Source organism: Schistocerca gregaria, chromosome 3 (assembly GCF_023897955.1).
Source record: "Schistocerca gregaria isolate iqSchGreg1 chromosome 3, iqSchGreg1.2, whole genome shotgun sequence".
In the NCBI taxonomy this organism is placed as follows: Eukaryota; Metazoa; Arthropoda; class Insecta; order Orthoptera; family Acrididae; genus Schistocerca; species Schistocerca gregaria.
Window position 1 is genome coordinate 679,232,956 of NC_064922.1, and position 25,597 is coordinate 679,258,552.

The 25,597-nt window shown below is 42.0% G+C and overlaps 1 protein-coding gene across 1 annotated transcript in view; it reads left to right on the forward strand.

Moving 5' to 3' along the window:
• LOC126354404 (uncharacterized) overlaps nt 1–25,597 on the forward strand; it is a 356,054-nt gene that overhangs the window by 282,556 nt on the left and 47,901 nt on the right. Inside the window, exon 11 of the mRNA XM_050004016.1 lies at nt 21,221–21,439. Within this exon, the coding sequence (XP_049859973.1) occupies nt 21,221–21,439 (219 nt within the window). The remainder of the gene's footprint in view (nt 1–21,220; nt 21,440–25,597) is intronic.

A 25,597-nucleotide genomic window follows, 5' to 3' on the forward strand; every position in this document is an offset into this window, starting at 1 on the left:
ATGATCTATAAGGCTGAATAAATACATTCAAAAAATCGAGACAGACCTTTCCATCGCTAAGTAATGTCGTAATTTACAACATGAAAAGAACTTGTAATGTAGAAATAGTGTTAAATTTCTAGACGAACAACTAGAACAGAGGTAATCGTGATGACTGGAATTGGGAGAAAGGCTCACACTAGTTAACATTTCACAGCGCATTGCAAACGATACATGGCCGGCCGGAGTGTCCGTGTGTTTCTAGGCGCTACAGTCTGGAACCGAGCGACCGCTACTGTCGCAGGCACGAATCCTGCCTCGGGCATGGATGTGTGTGATGTCCTTAGGTTAGTTAGGTTTAAGTAGTTCTAAGTTCTAGGGGACTGATGACCTCTGAAGTTAAGTCGCATAGTGCTCAGAGCCATTTGAACCATTTTGAACCAAACGATACATACTTCAACTCTAGTTTTAGAAAATAAACTGAAGGAATAGGTATGCATCATTAAAGACACTGTTGGAAATGTATGGTTACCGAATTTGTCAGATGAAAGGATATGTTAATTGTTTGTCAGTGAATAGGTTATTATAATCTGATCAATCAAATAATTCAAAGGCATTTATTAGGGAAACCATAGGAAGGATAAACCTGTAACATCGATCCAGTGCTGAAACCCTTCCGTCATATAGCAGTGTCACATCTGGCGGCGGCGTTCCTCACTTAACGGCATCATTGTTTACGTCATACTGTGGAACTTAGACTTTGCTGCATTTTTGGTGGTGGTGGATAAGCAGTGTTTGCCTTGGCCTTTAGAAGCAGTAACACACAGAGCACATTATAACACGAGCCATATAAATGCCATTACTAGTTTTGTACAAGGCTCTACGGAATTTAAACCTTCACTATTAGTACTAGGAGAATGTCAAGATTTCTCGACCTGACAGCTACAGACAGTGTTTTCATATCGAAAGTGTACTTGTTTTGCGGCATAATCTCCTCGTTTCATTCATCTGGACGAGAAGATGGTTCAAATGGTTCAAATGGCTCTCAGCACTGTGGGACTTAACATCCGTGGTCATCAGTCCCCTAGAACTTAGAACTAATTAAACCTAACTAACCTAAGGACATCACACACATCTGTGCCCGAGGCAGGATTCGAACCTGCGACCGTAGCGGTCACGAGGTTCCAGACTGAAGCGCCTAGAACCGCACGGCCAAAACGGCCGGCTGGGCGATAAGACTATCAGCAATCGTTAATTATTGGGTAACTACGTAATCAATGCGGAGAATAGCTTTTGCAAGCCAGAAAACACTTAGAGCACAAGTTTCTAACAGATTAAATCAAAATTTTTATGTTTTTTTTTTTTTCCTAATGGCTGGCCGCATGATTTCACATCTCGTTGTGATAGCAGCTTAATTTCTGGCGCGAATTTGTAGTCCTAAGCTCAACCATGGCAACAAATAGGCGCAACAGATCAGTTGGGGCTCCCCTAAACAGTGCAAATATTGCTGAGAAATTTGTGTTTGCGTTTATCTTTGGTCAGTAATCTACAAATGTGGCACCCATCCTGCATAAAGCATTCTCCTAGTTCACATTTCATTTAGCGTGAATGGTACACTGTGTCTTTGTGCTCTTGAGACGTAACTGTTCTACGTACCTTTAATCGCTGGTCATCCAGTACCACGCTGTGCACTTTGTTGGCGTTTTTATTTACAATGAAATGAACACCCTTAGCTGATGATTACAGGCGTTGACGTACGGCAACGGGGACAGATGAAAATGTGTGACCCGACCAGGACTCGAACCCGGGATCTCCTGCTTACATGGCAGACGCTCTATCTATCTGAGCCACCAAGGACACAGAGGATAGCGCGAGTGCAGGAATTTATCTCTGGCACGCCTCCCGCGAACCCCACATTCTCAACGTATTGTCCCGCACTACATTCGTAGTGCCCCCGCCCATTATGCTCATTACTCGCGGCGCGTTGCCGATTCCCGTAAGAGTTCGGGCACTGTTTGTGCATTCGCACAGAAGAAGAAGATGGTCAAGTGGCCGGTGAGCCTTAACTATATATATACTAAGACGGAGTATAGTTATTAAATTTAGTAGTTTTCAGTGGTGTTTCGTGCTGTTTGTGGCGAAATAACTGCTTAATAAACTTTTGGAAACGTTCGCTCGCTGTGTTTTTTAGAGTTTTCTGTGCGTTGAAGTAGTTTTAGTAAATTTTGTGCTTTAGTTTTCAGCTGACGTTTCTTATTGCTTCTAGTGAAATGTTTCAGTAAAATTTTCATTCAGTGTTTTAACTTCGTTGAGTGTTCCAGTGCCGCTTGAATTTTTGGTTTTAGCTAATAATTTTGTGAAGTTTTGTCGCTGTTGGTATTAGCTGTGGTGTAGTAGTATTAATCCAAGTAGTTGCTTTCTTAGTAGGCAGAGAATTTCGAGACCACTGTTGTTAGTTCCATAAATAGATCCACTGGTGTAACTGACTTAGGTAACGTAGACTTGTTGTTTTTTTCAGTAACTGTAAAATTTTACTATGAGTGAGAAGTGTGGGCTCTGTTGCAGGTTTGTGAGTAGTGGGTTACGGTGTGGGATTTGTTCAAAGTATTTTCATTGGGGGGAATGCACTGGCGAAGCCAGTGGGCATTCTAGCGAGATCTTCTCTTGGGAATGCAGTATCTGTAGTAGAAAGAAATTAATAGAGGAGCAGGAGCGTAAGATCCGTGCCCTTCAGGTGGCGTTACAACAGGCAAAGGAGGAACTACGTAGGTTGAGGAGGGTGAAGGGTGGTGGGAAATGGGAACTGGCAATTGGAAAGAAGGCAGCTAGGAGGAGGAGGAGATATTCAGACAGTTATACTAAGAATACATGCAACAGATAAGACCAACAGTCACCCCGAGTTGAGTGAAGAGGAGGCTCGTGTAACTGTAGATGTAGGGAAAATGCAGAAGTCCTTAACAGTTAGGAGGCCTAAATCAGTTGCAAAGTCTAACAGAAAGAATAAGGTTCTGCTGCTAGGTAGTTCGCACGGTAGAGGTGTGAGCCAGCAGTTGCAGGAAGTGTTGGGAAGTGAGTACCAGGTCACCAGCTTTGTGAAGCCTAGTGCAGGATTGCCTCAGCACAAGGGAGCAATGTAGGAATTTTACGAAGAAGGATCAGGTAGTGATAGGGGGTGGAGGAGGGAACAATCTTAATAGGAATGTGGAATATGATATAGGTGGTGACCTGATAAAGATAGATACTCAAACTGGTGACACTAATGTGCACTTCATGCAACCCTTTCAGCATCATGATCGGCTTCACCTTAATGTGGCTGTTAACATGGGGCTGGAGAGGGCGCTCATGGCACAGGGCCATATTTGAGTGGTGCCAGTTGGGTCTATTAGTAGATCGAGTTTCACTAGGCATGGCCTGCATCTCAATAGGTATGGGAAGGGGAGGCTGGCGAAGCTTATAGGTGACAATGTAGTAGATGGTGGTGGGATCATTCAAGGAAAAATTCCTGTAGTAGTTGGTGTTAGAGCTGCAGCTTTTTTAGACTGAAGTCAGCTGATAGGCATGCCTGCTTAGAGGGAGTCCTTCTAACTAAGGGCTCATCTTTCGAGGATGTCATGTTTCCAAGTAGAGAAGGAATTAACATATTTCATCAAAATATAATAAGTATTAGAGATAAAGTTAGTGAACTGCTTATAGAAGTTGACTCTGAAATTATTGGAATATCGGAGCACCACTTAAATGATTTGACAATTCAGAGGCGTTAGAGTTGATCTATTATGATCTATGATCTGCTCCTCTATGAATTTCTTTCTACTATAGATACTGCATTCCCAAGAGAAGATCTCGCTAGAATGCCCACTGGCTTCGCCAGTGCATTCCCCTCAATGAAAATACTTTGAACAACAGTCCGGAAAGGTGTTGACAATTCTCACAGGAGAATAACACAAGTTAACCCCCTCATTTGGGTTCACGGGCATGGAAAAACTGTGAGTTAAAAACCAGCCCAGGGTCTTCGGACTGTATGGTCACATTTATCCAATGTCTCTAACAATCACAAGGCAAGGACATGTTGATTGAATATTCCTCAAGTAAATTTAGCAGAATACACATTGGCTGTGTTTCAAGGAGTTCCTTGCAGGGTGGGGGAGTGGCTATGTGCATAAAAAAAAAAAAACAGTATACCATTTGAGTCCATATACGTATCACGACACTGCAATGAACAGATATCTGAATGTTGTGCAGCGGCAGTTGAATTTAGTGAAACTAAACTTCTAATTCTTGTTGTTTATAGGTCCCCTAACTCTGACTTCAGAGCATTTTTGTTCAAGATACAGGGGGTTCTTGATTCACTTTGTAGGAAATACCAGAAATTAGTTATATGTGGTGAATTCAATATACATTTTGTGTGATGGTGCACGAAAAAGGATGTTGATAGATCTCCTAAATTCATATGATAAGATGCAGAGTGAGTTTTTTTCCAACTAGGGTGCAGGGGAACAGTAACACAGCCATAGGCAATATTTTTATTCATTCTTCATTACTAGATGGGCGTTCTGTTAGTAAAAGCACCTTTCAGACCTTGATACACAAATTTTAACACTAAAAGGCTTTTGTACTCAAACAAATATCACATATAATTACAAATTATGTAGGAAAGTTAATCCAACAGCAGTAGAGAGTTTTTTAAACCTTGTCAAGGAACAAGAAGGGCAGGATGTTTATAGTGCTGATAACATAGATGATTCCACAATGAGATTTTCACTCTGCAGCGGAGTGTGCACTGATATGAAACCACCTGGCAGATTAAAACTGTGTGCCAGACCGAGATTCGAACTCGGGACCTTAGCCTTTCGCGGGTAAGTGCGCTCCTTTGTTTCAGGAGTTTGCAGGAGAGCTTCTGTAACGTTTGGAAGGTAGAAGACGAGGTGCTGGCGGAAGTAAAAGCTGTGAGGACGGGGCGTGAGTCGTGCTTGGGTGGCTCAGATAGTAGAGCACTTGGCCGCAAAAGGCAAAGGTCCCGAGTTCGAGTCTCGGTCTGGCACACAGTTTTAATCTGCCAGGAAGTTTCAACACAGATGATAAATTTAATGCATTCCTTAACACATTTCTCATTTCCTTTGAGAATTGCTTTCCATTAGGACGTTCTAAACAGCAGTAACAGGCAGCCCAGGTGGCTGAGTAGTGGGATAAGGAGATCATGTAGAACAAAACGGGAATTATATCAAAATGTTGTCACACTCAAGCTACAGTAGCCCATTACAAACAGTATTGTAAGGTGCTTAAAAATGTTGTTAGGAAGGCAAAGAGTATGTGGTATGCAAATAGAATAGCTAATTCAGAGGACAAAATTAAAACCATATCGTCAGGTGTGAAGGAAGTGGCTGGTCAGCAGCACAACGTTGACGATGTAAGGTCACTTCGTAGTAAAAATATTTCTGTTACTGATATATGTACAGTACTTAACAATCATTTTCTGAGCATTCCTGGTGAATTAAATAAAAGTTTTGGTTCTACATGGAATCATATAACTTTCTTAGCAAATTCCTTTCCGAGATTGATGTCAAAAATACTTCTCTGTGATACAGACAAGGAAGAGTTTGGGTCAACAACTAAATCACTGAAGACTAAGGACTCTCATGGATATGATGGGGTACCTAACAGAATATTAAAGTACTGTGCTTGTGATGTAAAAAAATAAAAATTGTTCTGACTCTTTTCTTCACTATCTGTGTAATGTAATAGAATGAATATGAGCCGTGACATATGTAAAAAAGGAACACACATTAATGCAATGACTCAACATAAAACAGAAATAACTAATGTAGGAATACTATTAACAGAGTAATATGTTGTGATTCTTGAGTTTCTCCCGGCGTATTTGATAATCAAAATATCCACGGGTGTACTGCCGGTCTATAGTGTCCAACGGGCACAATATTTCGGCGATCAAACATGTCGCCATCATCAGGTGAACTGACGGACTGAGCTCCTATGAACGTGCCGGCACGGAGATCCGTACGCTATGGCTGCTCATTTAGCCCGACGCAGTAAACTAGCTCAGTTCTCAGGGGTTACGGAATTGTAAATACCCATTTCTTTAACTATTAAAACACCACAGATATTCCTCAATATATGCCTAGTCGACGCCAAGTTAAAGGTCGTGTGTTTATAGCACCATAAAATATTTCACCAGTCCGTTCCGTGCAACAATAAATTCAGCAACTCAAAATCGTGGTTTCGTCTTGATTCCCAATGTAAGATTACAAGCGCAGCTTTTGCAAATAAAATCTTATACCAGAACTATAATCCTGTGACCAGGCCTTCCTACCTGGGAAGTTATCTCGCAACTTTGAGAAATTGTCTCTACGATGAGCTAAAATAAAGTTCTTACTTTTTTTTTAAGATGGCGCCTAACAATGAAGAATTTCTGTTATGGCGCATGTCTACCCTAGACACGTAAGGTTTAGGATTACAAATGATTTCAACATGGACGCAATTTTTAAGTCACAAACAACTTTATTTTCAATTTTGTTAATCACTTACACTGGCTGGTACAGCAAGATGAAACTTCGTTAAACGCTCCTTACGGTTCGCGTCCAGATCATAAGCCAAGAAGAAGAATAGTTATGAACAAAGAGGTCAGAGTTCAAACACAGAATCTCAATTCCATGGAATAGGCATACATTATAGCATACTATATTGTTCCTTGGTAACACTCGCAAGTTACTCATACAACAGTTATCGTAAAAACATGTAATCTATACATTTCACATTCATGTCCACCCAGCAGAAACAGTACAATTGCCTCTTCGGATGGCTGGGACAAAACTGTTTAAGTGTACCAGTCATACCACAGTACTGTTTCACTCTTTCATAACATTTTACATATGTGCTTGTGAAATCAATTTTCGAATATAGGTTGCGCATAGTAGCAACACACGTATGTCATTTTCCTAATCGTAAGGAAAAGTAATTAAAACACTTCCCTAGTCCTGTGGCAGAAGTTTCAGTCCGGAAAGGTGTTGACAATTCTCACAGGAGAATAACAAAAGTTAACCCCCTCATTTGGGTTCACGGGCATGGAAAAACCGTGAGTTAAAAACCAGCCCAGGGTCTTCGGACTGTATGGTCACATTTATCCAATGTCTCTAACAATCACAAGGCAAGGACATGTTGATTGAATATTCCTCAAGTAAATAACATCAAAGAATACAATCGGAGGAAACACAGTAAATTCTGGTCACATACATAAAATTAAAAACAATCTTCTTGGAGATGGTAACCTGAGCTCCTTTTCACATATAGTGGGAGACATATTTCGAATGGTGCTAATGAGGTCTTTTACAACAACACACGCCCACACATCACACGTAATATCCGTTGTCAGTCGCCGATTTTTTTAGCTGATGCGACGCCGGTGTGACGTAGACGGTGTTGCGGCGACACTGCGAGTGACGGAGCTGCGAGGCGCCCCCTCCACCGCGTACGGACCGGCGATTGTTGGGCGGCGGCCGTTGGCTCTACGGTCAGCTGTTTCACCTCTGCTATCACGCCGTCTTCGCATCGTGTCCGTGACAGACAAGTGAACATGAAGCAACCCCTTCTAGCATCAGTTTTAACTATTTACGCAACAGATGTTACTGGCTAGGGGGAAAAGAGAATTATCAATGTTCCATTCATTCGATATTCACACACGAATGTTCGTTTTAATGTTCTGAAATGTGTAAATGTATTTAAGTTTCCGAGTAACCCTTAGTCCAGTTTTCGGAACACGATGTATTTCTGTGTCATCCCTTGGATGAATACACAGTCTAGTGGTTCACGACCAGTCAAGTCTGGTACTCTTCGAGCCCCTCAAACTCATGTAGTCACTTTGCAGAAGTTCAACTCTGTACTGGAGTTCACAATAGCCGGCCGCTTTGGTCGAGCGGTTCTAGGTGCTTCAGTTCGGAACCACGCTGCTTCTACGGTCGCAGGTACGAATCCTCTCTCGCGCATGCATGTGTGTAATGTCGTTAGGTATAAGTAGTTCTAAGTCTAGGGGACTGATGACCTCAGAGGTCCCATAGCGTTTAGAGTCATTTGAACCATTTTTGTTCACAACCCGCGCGTACGCAGTTGTATAACACACTAAGTTTATCTACCCTGTCACTATGGTTGGTGCCCAAGGGTAGATACACCTTTTGTACACGTTCACTATATTGTTCACAGTGTAAAACATTTAAGCTTCACACGATATTCATGTTCATATTGTTCCGTGAAGAAATCTTTGCGGCACAGACATAATCTTAATACACTAAAAAACAAATTACTATGTCAATCTCTACGAGCATTTCCTAGAATTTTTTTCACTTTCACAGCACACGCTGCTGCTTTTGCAAATTGAATTGCTTTGCATATTGTTTTTATCGAAACATTGTTCGCTATATAGGCTTTGTCGTTAACATTACATCCTTTAGTTTCAGAAGTCATGACATTAACATCAAGTCCACATTAGGATTTGATGTTCATTGCGTATATTCTATGTCATGGACTTTCCACAACCTTTCGTGCCGAAAGTAGACCTTTGGCCATCTGGACTACCGATCCTCAGGCAGTTACCTTTGTGTTATTCATCATTCATCACAGATACCTTACACACCGCCATGTTACGTGCTACAATTCGGAGCCGTCTAGCGGCAAAGAGCTGCAAACATGTAGACTATTAATGACGGTTTTATTTCAAAAGCTTTAGGAGTTCTCACACAAAAAATTCAGTGGCATTACTTTTCAGTACGATCTCGTAGAAGAATCGTAGCAAATGTGACCCAAGAAATTATAGTCCAATATCTTTGACATGTACCTGTTATACGATGTTGCAAATTATTCTGAGCTCAAACGTAATGAAGCATCTCGAGTAGAATGACCATGTCAGTCAGCATGGTTTCCGAAGACACTGGTCATGTGGGACCCAACTCGTGGTCTTCTGGTACAACATCCTGAAAGCCACGGATCGAGGCACTATATCTTTTCTGAAAATCTTCAGACTACATGGAGTAACAGACGAAATTTGTGATTCGATTGAGGAGTTCTTGGCAGTGAGGTCGCAGCATGTTATCCTAGATAGAGAATCTTAGATTACAAATGTCAAGTTTGTCCCAATGGAACGTGTTGGGGCCTTTCTTGTTCGTGATTCGATTGAGGTGGTCTTGGTAGTGAGGTTGCAGAATGTTATCCTAGATGGAGGAGCTTGGATTACAAATAACGTCAACTTTGTCCCAAGGAAACGTGTTGGAGCCTTTCTTGTTCGTGATTCGACTGAGGAGTTCTTGGTAGTGAGGTTGCAGCATGTTATTCTAGATAGAGAAGCTTGGATTACAAATGTCAAGTCTGTCACAAGGAAACGTGTTGGGGCCTTTCTTGTTCGTTTTGTATGTAAATGTAAAATCTGGCAGAAGTTTATAGCAAGCTCAGAAATTTTGTTGTTGGTACATGATCTCTAATAAAACGCTAAATGAATATATAACAAGACAGATGATAGTAATAGCACCTCAGATTTTTGTAGATCATGCAATTACCTGTGCTGAAATAGTCCTAAGAAAAGTTGCACAAATATCCAGTCTGCTCTTGATACGGTTACAAACTGGTGAGCAACTTTGCAATATGCTTTAAAAGTACTAAATGTAAAATTATGTGTTCCACAAAAGTGTGGTTTCTATGACTACTATATGAGTTAAACACCACTGGGATCAGTCAACAATGTAAATACCTGGGTGTAGCGATTTGTATGGGCATCAAATTGTACGTAAAGCACATGGCAGATTCCGGTTGTTTGACAATGTACTAGCAAAGTTATATCAGCAGACTGAGAGAGTTACTTATCAAACACTATTGTGCCCATCATAGAATGTTGTTCAAACATGTAGGACCCAGACCAAATAGGACTACCAGGAGACACTGAACGTATATGAAGACAGGCATTACGGACCGTCGTAGGATTGTTTGGCTCAAAGGAGAGTGTCAAGGAGAAAGACGTCAACTTTATCGGAAAATCTAGTTTCAATAAACACAATTAAGTGAGTTAGCTTTTGACAATGACGCTGGAATAAACTCTTTGAAATTCGGGTAAAATACTAGGAGCGTAAGTTTATGCACAACGCTTACAGAAACCAGCGGCAGTTATAAGAGTTGAGAGGGACGAAAAGGAAGCAGTGGTTGAGAAGTGACTGAGACAGCGTTGTAGCCGACTCCCAATGTTATTCCATTTGTACACTTGGCAAGTAGTAAAGGGAACTAAAGAAAAATTTGGTAAAGGATTAAAGTTCAGTGAGAAAGAATAAAAACTTTGAAGTTCGCCGATGACATTGTAATTCTGTGAGAGACAGCGAAGGACTTGGGAGAGCAGTTAAATGGAATGGACAGTGTCTTGAAATTAGGACGTAAGGTGAACATCAATAAAAGCAAAACAAGGCTAATGGTATGTAGCCGCATTAAATCAGGATTAAGAGAGAATTAGATTAAGATACGAGATACTAAAATAGTACATGGGTTTTGTTATTTGGTCAGTAAGACAACTGATGATGGCCAAAGTAGAGAAGATACAAAATTTAGACTGACAATGCCAAGAAAAGTGTTTCCAAAGAAGAGAAATTTATTAATATCTAATATACATTTAAGTGCTAGGAAGTATTTTCTAAACGTGGACGATACAAAGTTCAGACAAAAGAGAATAGAAGCTTTTGAAATGTGGTGCTGCAGAAGAATGTTGAAGATTAGATGAGTAGGTCGTATAATCAATGGGGAGATACTGAATATAACTGGAAAGAAAAAAATTGTGGCGTAATTTCACTAAAAGAAGGGATCAGTCGATAGGCCATATTGTAAGAGATAAAGAGATCACCAGTTTAGTACTAAAGGTGTGTCGTGCGGGGGGGGGGGGGGGGGTAGGGGTATTATATCTATTATATCTTCTTCTTCAACAGTGGATGGGACCTTTTTTTTACCTAACAGAGGACATAATTGGAGACAGTGCTACTACTTGAAACAAGTTATTCCTCCATGGAGTGTAAGTATCCAAGCTCAATGGTCGATAACAAGTTCATCACAAAAGCAGCAAAAACTGGTGTGCCGAGAGTAGGTGTTGTCATGAATAGGAATCTAGGGCCGAGAGTGAGCTATTGTTATTAATTCAGTGATTCTCGATAGAATCTTCAGCAAAGCAAAGCCAACGACAATAGTGAAAGAATACTTACCGACGACACAAGCAGAAGACGAAGAGACAGAGATAACATAGAGAATATTGAACGTGTAATTCATTATGTAAAAGGAGATGAAAATCTAACGATCACAGGTGTTTGAATGAAAGAGGAAAAATTGTAATTGAATTCTGTAATAAATTTCAGCTATTAATAGCAATTATACTGTTCAAAAATCACAAGAGGAGGAGGTATACTTGGATAAGGCCTGGAGGCATGGGAAGATGTCAGCTGGATAAAATCATGGTCAGACAGAAATTCCTAAATCAGGAATTGGATAGTATGGCGTTCCCAGGAGCACATATATAAATTACAGTTTAGTGATGACGAGGTGTAGACTTAAATTTAAATTAGTTGTACAGAAGAATTAATGAGAAATTAAGTGGGCACAGAAGAGCTGAAGAATATAAAGTGCGTTTGAAGTTCACTAAGTCTATAAATATTGCAATAATGAATTTCACAACAGCCACTTTGGCTGAAGAGGAAGGGACATCTCTAAACAAATACATCACAAAATTTGAACAGACAAGTACAGGTATAAGAAAGCTACTGCTAGTTCAACTAAATAAATAATTACATCAATTTATAGACAAAAAAAAGAAGTACAAAATTTCAGTCCACGACAGGAATTCAGCAAGTTAAATTTTTTAGAAATGTAACACTCAGAAAGTGCATGGAAGTTAAAGAGTACTGGCAGCCGGAAAAGAAATGGAGCAATGGAGAAGGAAAGAGTTGCCAGAAGGACTTTTTCAGCATTTAGAAAAGTCAAAACAACCTTTAGTAAAATTAAAAGCAAAAGGCTCAACATTAACAGTGCAATAGGAATTCTACTGTTAAATGCACAGGAGAAAGGAGATATCTGTATATTGAAGGACTCTATGAGAGGAATCGACTGCCTTATGACATGACAGCAGGAGAATTGGGAGTCGATGTGGAAGACATAGAAGACAGAGTATTACAGTCACGGTTTTGGACGACTGGTGATCACAGAAGGCATAAATAATGAAGGCATAAATAATGTTCCTTCTGAACGCTTCAGATCATTCGGAGAAATGGCAAGCAAACGACTATTCAAGTTGGTTTGATGAATCAATGAATCTTAGGTACGCCATCAGATGATTTGTAGTTGTAGAAGATAAGAACGAGAACTATCACATATTCTGTCGAACATTTAGTGTATACAGGATACTGACAAGAATAGTATACTGAAGAATGTTTAGTTTACCTTCAGGAACGGTAAAGGACTAGAGAGGCTAGACTGACTTCGTGATTGATAATATACCCAAGACTTAAGAAAAATCTAGATACGTTCACAGTATTTTTCAACCTAGGAGAAGCGTTCGACCGCGTAAAATGGTGCAGATATTTGAAATTCTGGGAAATTAGGTAGATACTATGGGGAAAATGGTAAAATATAGTATGTATAAGAACCAAGAGGGAAAAATAATACTGGATGACCAACAACAAAGTGCTGGTATTAGAAAGGTTATAAGACATGGCTGTAGTCTCTGGCCTCTACCATTCAACGTGTCACCTAAGAAGCTATGATGCAAATAAAAGGAAGCTTGAGTAGTAGGTTTAAATTCAGGGAGAAAGGATATCAGTGATAAGATTCAGTAATGACATGGTTATCCTCACAGAACAATGCAACACTTAAAGGACTGGAATGAATAGCCTAATGAATACACGCCTTGGATTGAGAGTAAACCAAAGGAATAAGAAAGTAATGAGGCGTAGCTGAAACAAGGTAAGCAAGAGACTTATCATCAAAACTGGGGCCATGAAGTAGACAAAGTGAAGGTATTGGTTCAAATGGTTCAAATGGCTCTGAGCATTATAGGACTCAACTTCTGAGGTCATCAGTCCCCTAGAACTTAGAACTAGTTAAACCTAACTAACCCAAAGACACCACACACATCCATGCCCGAGGCAGGATTCGAATCTGCAACCGTAGCGGTCTCGCGGTTCCAGACTGCAGCGCGTAGAACCGCACGGCCACTTCGGCGTGAAGGTATTATTCTCCGTTGGAAGCAAAATAACTCATCACATGCGAAACAAGAATGATACAAAAAGCAGACTAGAATAAGCAAAGATGGCAACTGTGGCCAAAAGAAATATAATGCATGTTGCATCAAACGCTACCATCTGACAGTCAATGGTGCTCCAGATGTTCTCTCCATGCAGATACTTCTTTTTCTACAAGATACATAATGTGGTAGTATGATTCCGCACAGCCAAGCGAGCAATAAGTCTGCCCTCTCAACCACTGGTCAGATTAGACTGTCGATATCCAGCATGTCCTTGAGTAGAGCCTATGGCCATCCTGAAAACACGACTCCATAGTTGTATGCTAGTCATGACATTCTCTTTCTGTTCATGTGCATGCTTGGCTTGTTGTAAGGTACGTGACATAACAGTAAGATATCGCATGACTGAACATGCAATACCTCTGCCCTCTCAGGCGCTAGACACGTTGGTCATCGAAATCTCGCATGCGGCTTAGTATGGGCCTCCTGAACCCATTGATACGATATTCATATTAGAGCCGTTGGATCCTGACTAATAGGAAAATCCCAACGATAAACTGCAGTCTGGCTAGGCCATGATCCAAAAAGTACTGAAATAGTCTGTCGGTAAACACATGAGTGAGAAGCGCTCTTGGTGGGGCAAGTGGCCTTTCCTAGAAAAACCCAGCAACTGCGCTACAGGCACACCCAAATCCTATTCAGCATTGCAGTGCAGTGTGCGATGATTCATGTTAAGTTCGTGTGATTTTTGTTAGCACTGTCACTCAGTTCAGTTAGTATATTTTGTGATATAGTTAGTTATTCGGAAATGACGAATAAGCATACTACATCAAAAAAAAAAAAAAAACCTGCACAATGCAAAGAAGTATTTTAGGAGCAAAGAGCTTTCGTTTGTCTGAAACATAATTAAAGCATGCATTACAGATAGGGTGACCATACGTCCCGATTAATCGGGATTGTCCCGTTTTTTGAGGCTCAAAAATTTGTCCCGACTTTTTTTTAAAAAAACAAGCTATTTGTGCCGATTTTCAAGGATTATTTTCAGACATTTACAAAGTGGTTAAAATATTTTCTGAGTGTCGATTTCATAAACTACAAATTGAAACTGACATTCCGTACATTGGTACCCCCTGATAATGTACAGCTTAAGCATAACAATTGTTGCGTACTCTTATATTCTTTGCTTTTGCTTGCCATTGTTGTCCTCACTCAGATATTTTGTAACTTCAAATACACAGGAACAGAAAAACGTAGCTGCAGCAGAAGGAGCCCTGTCATTCCATGTTAATAAACACCACCAAAGCTATCGTTCTAATGACTGCAGTGTTCAACCAAACAAACAAAAATTTCCTGATTCTAAGATTGCAGAAAATGTATCGTGTGGAAGAACAAAGTGTGAAGAAATTATCAAAAATGTTATACCTCCGCATTTCCAGAAACAGGTAATAGCGGCTGTAAACAGTGCAAAATACTTTTCAATATCTACTGATGAGCATCAGAAAATTTTTCCTGTGATAGTTCAGTATTTTTCTGTAAGTGAGGGTGGATGCAGACAAAATTGCTTTATCTTGATGAATTGCAGGACGAAAAGTCCGAAACCATTTCCAATTATCTTTCTCATGTTATACAGTCATTCAGTATCATCTCAAAGTGTGTTGCATTTGGTGCAGACAATACTAACTGTAATCTTTTTTTTTTTTTGAGGAGGGGGGTTAATGAAGAAAGAGGGTAATAATGTTTTCACATATCTGAAATAAAAATTAAAAAACTCTAACGTTGTTGACATAGGTTGTCTAGCACATGTTGCTCATAACACATTTCAAAGTGCTTGTGATGTTTTACCTGTTGACATTGATTGCATTGTCACGAATTTTCATATTTTTTTCTATTTGTGTTACAGAACTCACTGAATTCTGTGAATTTGTTGGTGTCACTTGCAAAAATTTACTTTCCTTTTACAAAACAAGGTGGCTTTCATTGTTGCCAGCCATAGAAAGAATCTTGAAAATCTTATGAACCTTTGAAATCTTACTTTTTGTCACAGTCTAATTCAAAGTGCCCTGCAATCTTAAAGAGTTTTTTCAGTGATTCTATAAATTAATGTTATTTGCTTTTTGTACATTCACATATGAGTGTTTTCCAACAATCCATTCTGAGCATTGAGAAACAGAATAATTCCATATGTGAAGTATTAGCAGTCTTAAATAAAGCTTTGACAAGTCTAAAAGCTTGGAAACATGAACAGTTTGTACCACAAAGTGTAAAAAAAAAGTGCCGAATGATTGTGATGACCAGTCTGTTAAGAAATTTGACATAGCAGTATCAACATTTTATGATGCTTCAGTACACTATTTACCCTCATGGTTACAGGGAATGAATAGCTGAGTTTTCTGTATTCTCCTGGATGATGCTCACAGAACCACCAGAATGGTCAGTAGTTGAAAATACTTTAATGTGGCTAAATGAAAAGGGCACTCTAGTAAATGAGAGCCTCTTATTTGATGAAATAGTTTATATACAGTTATTTGTAAAACAAGTGGAAACAGACAGTGAACAATGGAATCAGTTGATGGCACATGAAAAATGGAGTAGGTTTTTCAGATCTTGCAAGTGTAATGAACAGTTCAGAGAATCGCTTAATATAGTGCATTACTTCTTTTCACTCCCTGCCCACAATGCAAATGTTGAAAGATTTTTCAGCTTACTATCGTCACATTGGACAGATGAGAGGAAAAGATTTACGGTGAGGAGCATTAAGTGTATTTTACTGGCCTGTTTAAGCTTCAGTAAATACAGTTGCACTGACTTTTATTCATACCTGTTAGGCAAACCTGAGTTGCTCAATGAAATTTCATCTTCGAAGAAATATGATTGCAGTGTGGAATCCACAAAACCATAAATTCCTTGTGTTCTCTAAGAACTATTTTTGTAGTGATTCTTACTGTATGTCTTTCTACATTATGTGTTATAAATGTTACATTTCTTAATAAGTAAATTTCTGAAAACTTGAATTGTACTTCTTTCCAGTCTTTCCATTCTTGGTTTTTGTACACACACACACACACGCGCGCGCACGCACACGCACGCACGCAAATATCAGTGAAGGCTATATTTGCAGAGGCAGAAGAAATGTTAGCATTAAACGTGATATTTAACGAGAAATAAAAACTGTCCCACTTTTTGGCCAAGAAAATGTATGAAAGTCCCACTTTTGTCCGAAGAAAATATGATCACCCTAATTACAGAGTTGGCTGAAAAAGGATTGTTGGGTAATTTATGCAGAAGTAAGCCTTACTACAATAGGGTCAGAAAAGAAAGGAAAAATAAACTACTTGGTTTACTGAAATCTTCAAGAAAGAGCGCTAAGAACTTCGTGAGAAAGCCCATCATTATAAACAGCTTCACAAAATCGACAATGCAACGCACGATTTGAGGCTTTTACGTAGAACAAACAACATAGTGCAAATTACTTATTGTGGTAAAGCAAAAAATCTATTTTCTTTGACAGAAATGTATTTTGCATAAGACACTGCGTGAAGTAGGATTTATCTGGAAGATATATGTAAGTAAGAGAAAGATCCTAGCAGAAAAAGATAATGTAACTGACTGGTGATGCAAATGCCTGATACGAGTAAGAAAATTAAGAGAATAAGGCGGTAAGTTCTTTTGCGTCGACGAAACTTGAACGGATATCAACATTACTTTCAGAAACGGTTGGCAGGCTCGTAACATTTTTGACAACTGACAATACACTAAATATTGGATATCGCTAATATTGTACAGATACCTTTTAGATATGTCTACCAATATGGGGACAAAAAATTCTTGCGACTCGCACTATGCAATATGCTAAATTAATAATTCCCCGTTAGCTTTTTGAATACAACTCGCGTAAGAAGAACTACTGCGTTTCACCTCTTAGCGGAAGCACAAGATAAGACTAAGCGTTAGATTATATACGGTTTTTAAAATCCTGTCTGAATATATCCATCGTTTTAGAAGAACATGCAATCAGATGAACAGGCACTCGTTTCTATATTCGTAGTAGATATATGAATACTGACCCACTCGTATGGTTTCCGTTCCTGTGTTAATGTAATTTAACCTACAACAGTGTGTTTCAGAAAAGGGCAGTCGTCTGCTGTGTGCTTTACAGTGTTAACTCGATAAGTCATTTACCTAAAAATAAATGTTGCCCGACGTATCTGCGCAAAGAGTCGCCACAGATTTGAAGTGGAAACTGTGAAAGGTTTGGTACAACATTGTAATCCAATCTCCAGAAGCATCGAGGCCCACGAGAAAGACAGGTCGTGGCGCATGCGACATAGCACATAGCACTGTAGGTCTTAGCAGTGCCAGCAGCCGTCTCCAGCGGCTACACTGACAGAAAAAAGATCGCAACAGAAAAAATAATTAATGTAGAGTAATGAAATTACGGGAATACATTTGTCTAGATAACATGTAAGAGATTAACATTGCAAGATCACAGGTTAATCTAAGCACGAGATAAGCCGTTGCAAAAGAGAAATTCTAGTACATTAAAAACCGGTGTAAGCACAAGAATGTTGAATTCAAGCACGCAAATGTTGATACATTGTGTTGTACAGGGGCCGGTTGTCAGTTTGTATTTTGCAGTTCCATGCCTGTTGCACTTTATTAGTCAATACAGAGATGGTTAAATCTGACTGTGAATGACGCTGGAGTTGCCCGATGATGCCCTACATGTGCCCAATTGGTGACAGATCTGGTAATCAAGCAAACCAAGGCAACATGTCGATACTCTGTAGAGCTTTTTGGGTTACAACAACGTATGTCAGCGAGAGGAAAGCTGTTGGGAAACTCCCACTGTAACACTGTTCATGAATGGCAGCGCAACAGGTCGAATCACCAGACTGACATACAAATTCAGCTTTCATCAGGAGACACAACAGACCTCCACCCTACCCTCCAATGAACTCTCGGTTGACACCACTGAAGTCGCAAGTGGCAATGGTTCAGGGTCAGTGGAGTGCACCCTGTAGAGTATCTACAGAGCTTAGAGCTGTCTCTGGAACAACCCGTTTGTAACAGTTTGTTTTCTCGGTGTGGTGCCAACTGCTGCTTAAATTGCTGCTGCATGTATAGTACAATATGCTAGGGCCATAAGCTGAAAACAATGGTCTCCCCCTCGGTAGTGCCAAGTGACTGGCTGGAGCACACTCTTCTTGCGACCCGACATTCTCGGGATCACTGCTGCCAGCAATCATGTCAGTGGCTACACTCCAGCCGAGTCTTTCTGCAGAGGTTCTCGTAGTCATATTACACGTATTTGTTCAAGGTAAATGATGTGTTCCTAATGACTTCTTTGTCGCCTTCAAGGCATTCTTGACTAACATCATCTTACCATGTTCAATCTCAAAGTTAACTAACGCAAACAAATGTTACAGCGTAAAGCAAATCTGATTTGCATCCTCATAGTGGCGTCACTAGCGCCACCCTTACGCGACTAGTGTGAAATTTGAATAGACATCATCTTTCAGACAGAGGAACAAGCCTACGTACTCTCATTTATATTGCACAACTCCTTTTTTTTTCCTTTATTGAATTTCGATTCCCCCCGAAGGGGGCGGGCTGGCAGCAGCTTAGTATGCCGCTCTTCAGCCTACAGATTTTGTTTTAAAAAGGTGAAGATAATATATAATAAAAAACAGACGATAAAATCGAAGACTTAAAGGGTAACATGGCGAAAATATCGTGGGACTTAAAACATAGAACAGAGGGATGATGATGCTAATAAAAATACATACAAAGCAGACAGGTAAAATAATAGACAGACAATTAAAAAAACACGGCGACAGTCTGGTTTCTGTTCGCAAAGGACATAAAATTCACACCGAGCGACAGCATGGTTTCTGTTTGCAACACGGGAAAAGATGAAACAACACTGAACATTCACTGGAGCACTGCGCTAAAATATGACATACCACAGCCGAGAGCACGTGGGGGGAAACTAGACAGATGAGGGTAAGATAAAAGAGGGGGGAAGGTGAGGAAAAGCGAAGGGGGGAGGGGGGAAAGGAGCCAATGGAGGATGAGGACCCATAAGAGGGTGGGGGGTGCTGGGCAGACACGACAGGGAGTGGGGAAGGCAGAGGATGGGAATACAAAGGCACTCATGGGGGGGAGAAAGGAGGTAGGGAGAGGTTAGGTGGGGAGAAACACAGGATGGAAGGGGGGAAGAGGGAGCCCAGGGAAAGGATGGAAGAAGGAGGAGGGGTGAGGATTAGAGTTGATAGGAGGAATAAATGGAGGGAGAGAGGGCATCATTAGGGAGGAGGAATTGATGGAAGCCACCTTGGGAAAGGAGATGAAGGATGTAGAGATGGAGGGTACGGGGGACACAACAGTGAAGGCGTGGCAGGGGGCGGGGATGGGAGAGGAGAGGAGCAACCAGGGGGTGAGGGGAATCAAGGCAGCGGGAGGTGTAGAGTATGCGGATATGTTCAAGGAATAGGAGTAGATGGGGAAAAGGAATGAGGTCATAGAGGATCCGCATGGGGGACGGGAGGTGTAAACGGATGGTGAGGCGGAGTGCATGACGCTCAAGGATCTGGAGGGACTTATAGAATTTGGGGGGGGGGGAGGGGGCGCAGATATCCAGGCGGGACTGGCATAACAGAGGATGGGACGGATTAAGGATTTGTAGGTGTGGAGGATGGTAGACGGGTGCAACCCCCATGTCTGGCCAGAGAGGAGTTTGAAGAGTTGGAGGCGGTTGTGGCCTTTAGATTGGATGGAGCGCAGATGAGGGATCCGGGTGAGGTGACGGTCAATGGTGAGGCCAAGGTAGGTGAGGGTGAGGGTGAGGCAGACAGGACAGATGCAGACAGTAAGGGAGAAATCCAGGAGGCGGAAGGAGCGAGTGGTACGACCTACAATGATTTCCTGGGTCTTGGAAGGATTGATTTTCAGGAGCCACAAGTTACACCATGCGGCAAAAAGGTCGAGGTGATTCTGGAGAAGGCGTCGGGACTGTTGGAGGTTAGGAGCGAGGGCGAGGAATGTGGTGTCATCGGCATATTGCAAGAGCTGTACTGGAAAGGGGGGGGGGGCATATCTGCCGTGTACAGAAAGTAGAGGAGAGGGGAGAAGACAGAGCCCTAGGGCACACCTGCAGAGGAGTAGAAGGTGTGGAAATTGGCATTATGGATGGTAACATAGGAGGGGCGGCGGGAGAGGAAGGAGGCCATCAGATGGATGTAGTTGACAGGAAGGGTGTAGGTTTGTAGTTTAAACAGGAGACTGGGATGCCAGGACACAACTCCTTCTTGGTGTAGCGATTTTCTTTTTTCTGTCAGCGTACTTCACGCGAGTGTAATAAATCTTAACTGTGCATTTAAATGGAAGCTCTCTATAGTAGATGACAAAGTTAAGACCTTTAGTGGGTACCATTTCACTGACATACTGATTTCCCGTGACTCCTGCACGGAGGTGAGTGTTCGCGAAGAATGGTGGACGAGGCGACTAGTGTGACGTCCCAAGTTCATTGCAGGACCCATATTTCTCGTGGGCCTGGAGAAGCATCTTGTGACGTAGCTGGGTAGACAGAATGAAGACTTGCTCTCTCGCTCATGAGTTTACCGACAGGCTACAGACATTTCTGCTACTTCCGCAAAACATAATATTTTCTTCTCATAAGCAAACCAACATTCAAATGTTATTTCTCATCAAACGCGATTTCTAGCTGAGAAACCCACCGCACAGTCCCTCTTTATATATAAAATGCGATGGCGTTGCTCCTAACCAGTTTGTGTGGTTGTGCTGCAACTATAAAACGAAATGCTACTCAGCGGGATATCCAAACACAATGTACATTTCAGACCAGTTTGACGTTTCTAGCTTGCTCTGTTCATGGTGCATAGATTTCAAAGGCCAGTAGTGTAGTTTTGAGCAGTGGTAGTGTGGGAGGTGACCGGGGCCGGCGCCTGTTGGTCGCTGTTGCAGGCGACAAGCACGTGACCGAGGTGGCGACGATGGCGCTGGACCTGCTGGCGGCCGCGGCACTCTTCCCCGTGCCGCACCGGCCCGGAGAGACGCTGCAGATCCGCTGCGGCGCCCACACGGGGCCCGTCGTCGCCGGCATTGTCGGCTCCAAGATGCCGCGCTACTGCCTCTTTGGCGACACCGTCAACACCGCCTCGCGCATGGAGTCCACCGGCGAAGGTCAGTGGTTCCGTATAAGTGACAAGTACAGGGGCTGGGCAAGAATACGGAAACACTGCAAGAAATGGTTGCTTGAACGTAAATGCAATTGTTAACCAAGGCAGCAGGTTGCGCTTGTATTTGACCACGAACAGCATCTGTGCAACGTCCTCAATATGTCACAAGTATCAGTCATGATCAGAACAGTATTCTCTGAAATTTTACGTGCTTTATGTCGGAGCTAAGTGAATTCGAATGTGGGCAAACTGTTGGATCTCGTACAGTGGGTGCTTACGTAACCGAGGCAGGCGAAGGGTTTGCCTTTCAAGAAGTACCATATCCAAGGTTTATATACCAAACAGAGGAAGCGGAAAAACAAGATTCGCTCAGTCACGTCCAGGACAAAAGTGTGTGTAGAGTGATCGTGGCGGGCAGTCATTGAAGAGGATTGTGACGGAAAATCAACATGGCGAGAGCTACAGAAGTCACAGCAGGACTGAATATTGCACTTGTGAACCCTGTCAGCACAGCACCACAACAAGACAAATGGAGCTCCATAAGCAAGTAATTACAGGGCGAGCGGGAATTCCAGAACCACTCACTGATGCAAATCCCTATAACAGAAAAAGCCATAAAACCCGGAAATCTCATTTTGTTGGAAGAGCCCTGTGCATACTGTTTCCAACCTCTGGCCTTGTTTATGACCAAAGAGTGAAACACGGTTGGGATTCAGTCGTGTTTTTGGTTGCCGTTTCATGGTATTCCATGGGCCCATGATTACTCTGCAAGGTTGCATAGCTACCACGGTTGGTTGGTTGATTTTGGGGGAGGGGGAACATAACAGCGACGTTATCTGTCCCATAAGGTAAGGATGGGGAAGGAAATTGACGTTCTCTTTCAAAGGAACTGTTCTGGCATTTGCCAAAAGCTGTTTAGGAAAATCACGAAAAACCTATTCATGATGGCCGGATGCGGGTTTGAACCGTCGTCCTCCCAAATGCGACACCAGTGTTCTAACCACTATCTACCAAGGTTTATGTAACCATTTTGCCCAATCATTTCTGTCCCATGGTACAATATTTTTCCACGCTGCTGATGTTGTGTTCCAAGACTACAGCGTCCCTGTTCACACAGCTCAAACCGTCCAGGACTGGTTTTGTGAGCACGAGGATGAACTTTAGCATCTCCACTGGCCACTACAGTTGCCAAAAATCAATACTACTGAGCCTTTGTCGTTTATTTGGAGTGAAGTGTGCATGACTGCTATAGACCTCCATCGTCGTTACCCGAACTTGCCACTGTTTTGCAGGAAGAATTTTATAAAATTTGGCAACAACAAACAAAGGCTGTGGTGTTGCCTCTTCCAGATAATCTACGAACTAGTTCCGAATCGTCGCTGATATAACGCCTGCTCTGGAGAATACAAGAACTAAATGGGACTTGGATGAAATTTTCAGTCTACAGTGGAGTGTGCGCTGATATGAAACTTCCTGGCAGATTAAAACTGTGTGCGGGACCGAGACTCGAACTCGGGACCTTTGCCTTTCGCGGGCAAGTGCTCTACCTCTTTTTTTTTTTTTTTTGTTTCTTTTTTTTTTCATCTACGGTCATCAGTCCCCTAGAACTTAGAACAACTTTTTTTTGCTCCTTGTTATATGGCACACGCTCTAGACATCTTTTTTTGTTGTAAGAAAAAAATAAGATAAAAATAAATACGTGGTTCTTCCGCTTTATGGTCCAACAATTCGACCACTTTTTTTTCCTTGGGAACAGGAAGGCATGGTAAACAAACAATCTTTATTCGTACAATTGTGCTGTCCTAGGGATAAGAAAAGTATCGAGACAGCAAAAACAATTGGGAAACCATAAAATCAACACAAAGGCCGCGATCCTTTTTTTTTTTCTTGTAACAGCAATAAAGTAAATGACAATCCTAGTCACGGGCGGACACCCCAGATATCGGGAAGATTGTGAAAAAAACTTCCTAAAAAATTGGAAAAGTAAGTCCTGTATTTCGTATGACTCCGTATGAGCTCGTGTTGTTCTTGTAAATACATCCAATAATCCATCACGGACTTAATATCATATGAATACAAATATTTCGCCACATGTCCAGCGATCGAATTGACCGTATACGTCTTTTGTTTGGGAAAAAAGGTCTTGTCCGGTAGAAAAACTACATCCGATGTGATTTCTGTGTAGTTAGTGCGCTGAAGGAAGGCCAGTATTCGACACGTCAGCTTCCAGACGTCCCTCGCTGCGTCACACGCTAAACCATGTTCTTCTGTTGCTAACAGTCCACAGTTTGTGCAAAGAGGAGAATCGACCATGTGAATTGTATGTAATCGACTCCTGTTCACAAGTTTACGGTTTATAAGAATATACCACATCGATCTCGCTGCTGTTGACAGTAATGGAGTATGCACTGCACACCAAATGTGGTTCCATGTTCTCGACGGATATTTGAATTCCATTATACTGCGGCCATGGTGATCCATCAAGCATCTGTAGATCACCCGAGTCATGGGTATTCTTGTCGAAGGTACTTTCAGACGAACATAACTGTAATCAACAAGAAATGAGGCAATGTGTGCAATAGAAGGCGAAATGTTGCCCACTGCAATAGGGGGTTCGTACGAAGGCGGAACAAGTACTTCTATCAGAGCTGACGTTATGGTATGCTTTCTTTGTTGCCAATTTCGTATCATCGCTCGCATGTAAAGCACCAGCGCTTTGTTTCTCACGTTTGTGAGGTTGAGGCCACCGTTCCGGAACTGTAGCGTTAACGTATCATACTTGATCTTAAACAACATCCCAGTACTAACATAGAAACCAAAGGCAGCCATGAGGCGGTATGCAATACCCTTCAGTATTGGTAGGATCTGCGCTAAATGGGGAAGTCGTGACGCTATATGAACGTTGGTGTATACCACACGTTGGATCACGTCAAAGGTTCTCAGTGAGTTGTTGCGTATCGTCAGAGGAACATTCTGCAGAAGCCGCCGAGAACTCGCCGCCGCTGACCGCCGTAGTGAACGGGTAAATGTAATCCCCAGACATCTCAGCGATTCCACCGTCTGAAACGGTCCCGGTACGTCTTCCAGACCCCGTCCAATGTGCATAATTTTGGATTTTGTCATGTTAACGACACTGCCTGCTGCCGTCCCGTAAGAGTCTAGATGTTCAACAGCCTGACACACTTCATGTCCTGATCTGACAAGGAGGATCATGTCGTCCTCATATGTGCGACAAACGAAAGAGTTCTCATTAAGCGCTATCCCAGTAAGTGAGTGCCTCATAACACACATCAGCGGCTCAAGCGCTATCGCAAACAGCATCATGGAGAGTGGGCACCCTTGTCGGACTGAGCTGTTAATAGGAATCGAGCCCGCTTCCCGGCCGTTTACAACCACCTTCGAAGTAGCCCCTCTTATTAGCCTCATAACTATGGAGATGAAAACAGGTGGAATCGCCATTCGGCTCATGACTGACGCCAAGAAGTCATGGTTTATCCTGTCGAACGCACGATCGAAGTCCACAGATACCATCGCTGCTCGCATTTTACACGTTTCTGCAAGGGCGATAACGTCACGGTATTCACTTAACGCCGAGGAGATGTTGCTTCGCACCCCTAGGCAAGCCTGATCAGGGGATATTGTCCTGGATATCGCCAGCTTGAGACGAGACGCTAGTAGTCGTGCAAAGATTTTATAATCGGTGTTTGAGAGGCCGATATTGATTAACATTGCGACTCCCCACCATCTTCGGGATGGGAAGAAGAAAGCCTGTCACAAAATCTGACGGTAGGCGCATGTCCGGACGCATCGCCTCATTGTACATCGACACCAACTGTGGCATCATCATGCCCACGAATTCTCGATAAAACTCTAGCGTGATCCCATCTGGCCCTGGTGATTTATGAGCCACTCCTTTTGTGAGTGCCACCTTTATATCGTCTTCTGTGAGTGGCTCCATAAGCGCTGCCTTATCCGTCTCTGTCAGTGTCATTTGCAGATGTTGCAGTATCTCTTCCCCCACGAGATGGTCCGTCGGTGTACCGGCATAGAGGTGGCAGAAATGCTCTAAAAATTCATTTGCAGTGTCCTGTTGTGTTGTCAGTTGACAGCCATCTAAACCGTGGAGCACTGTTACCAATGCCCGGCGGTAACGTTTATGTTC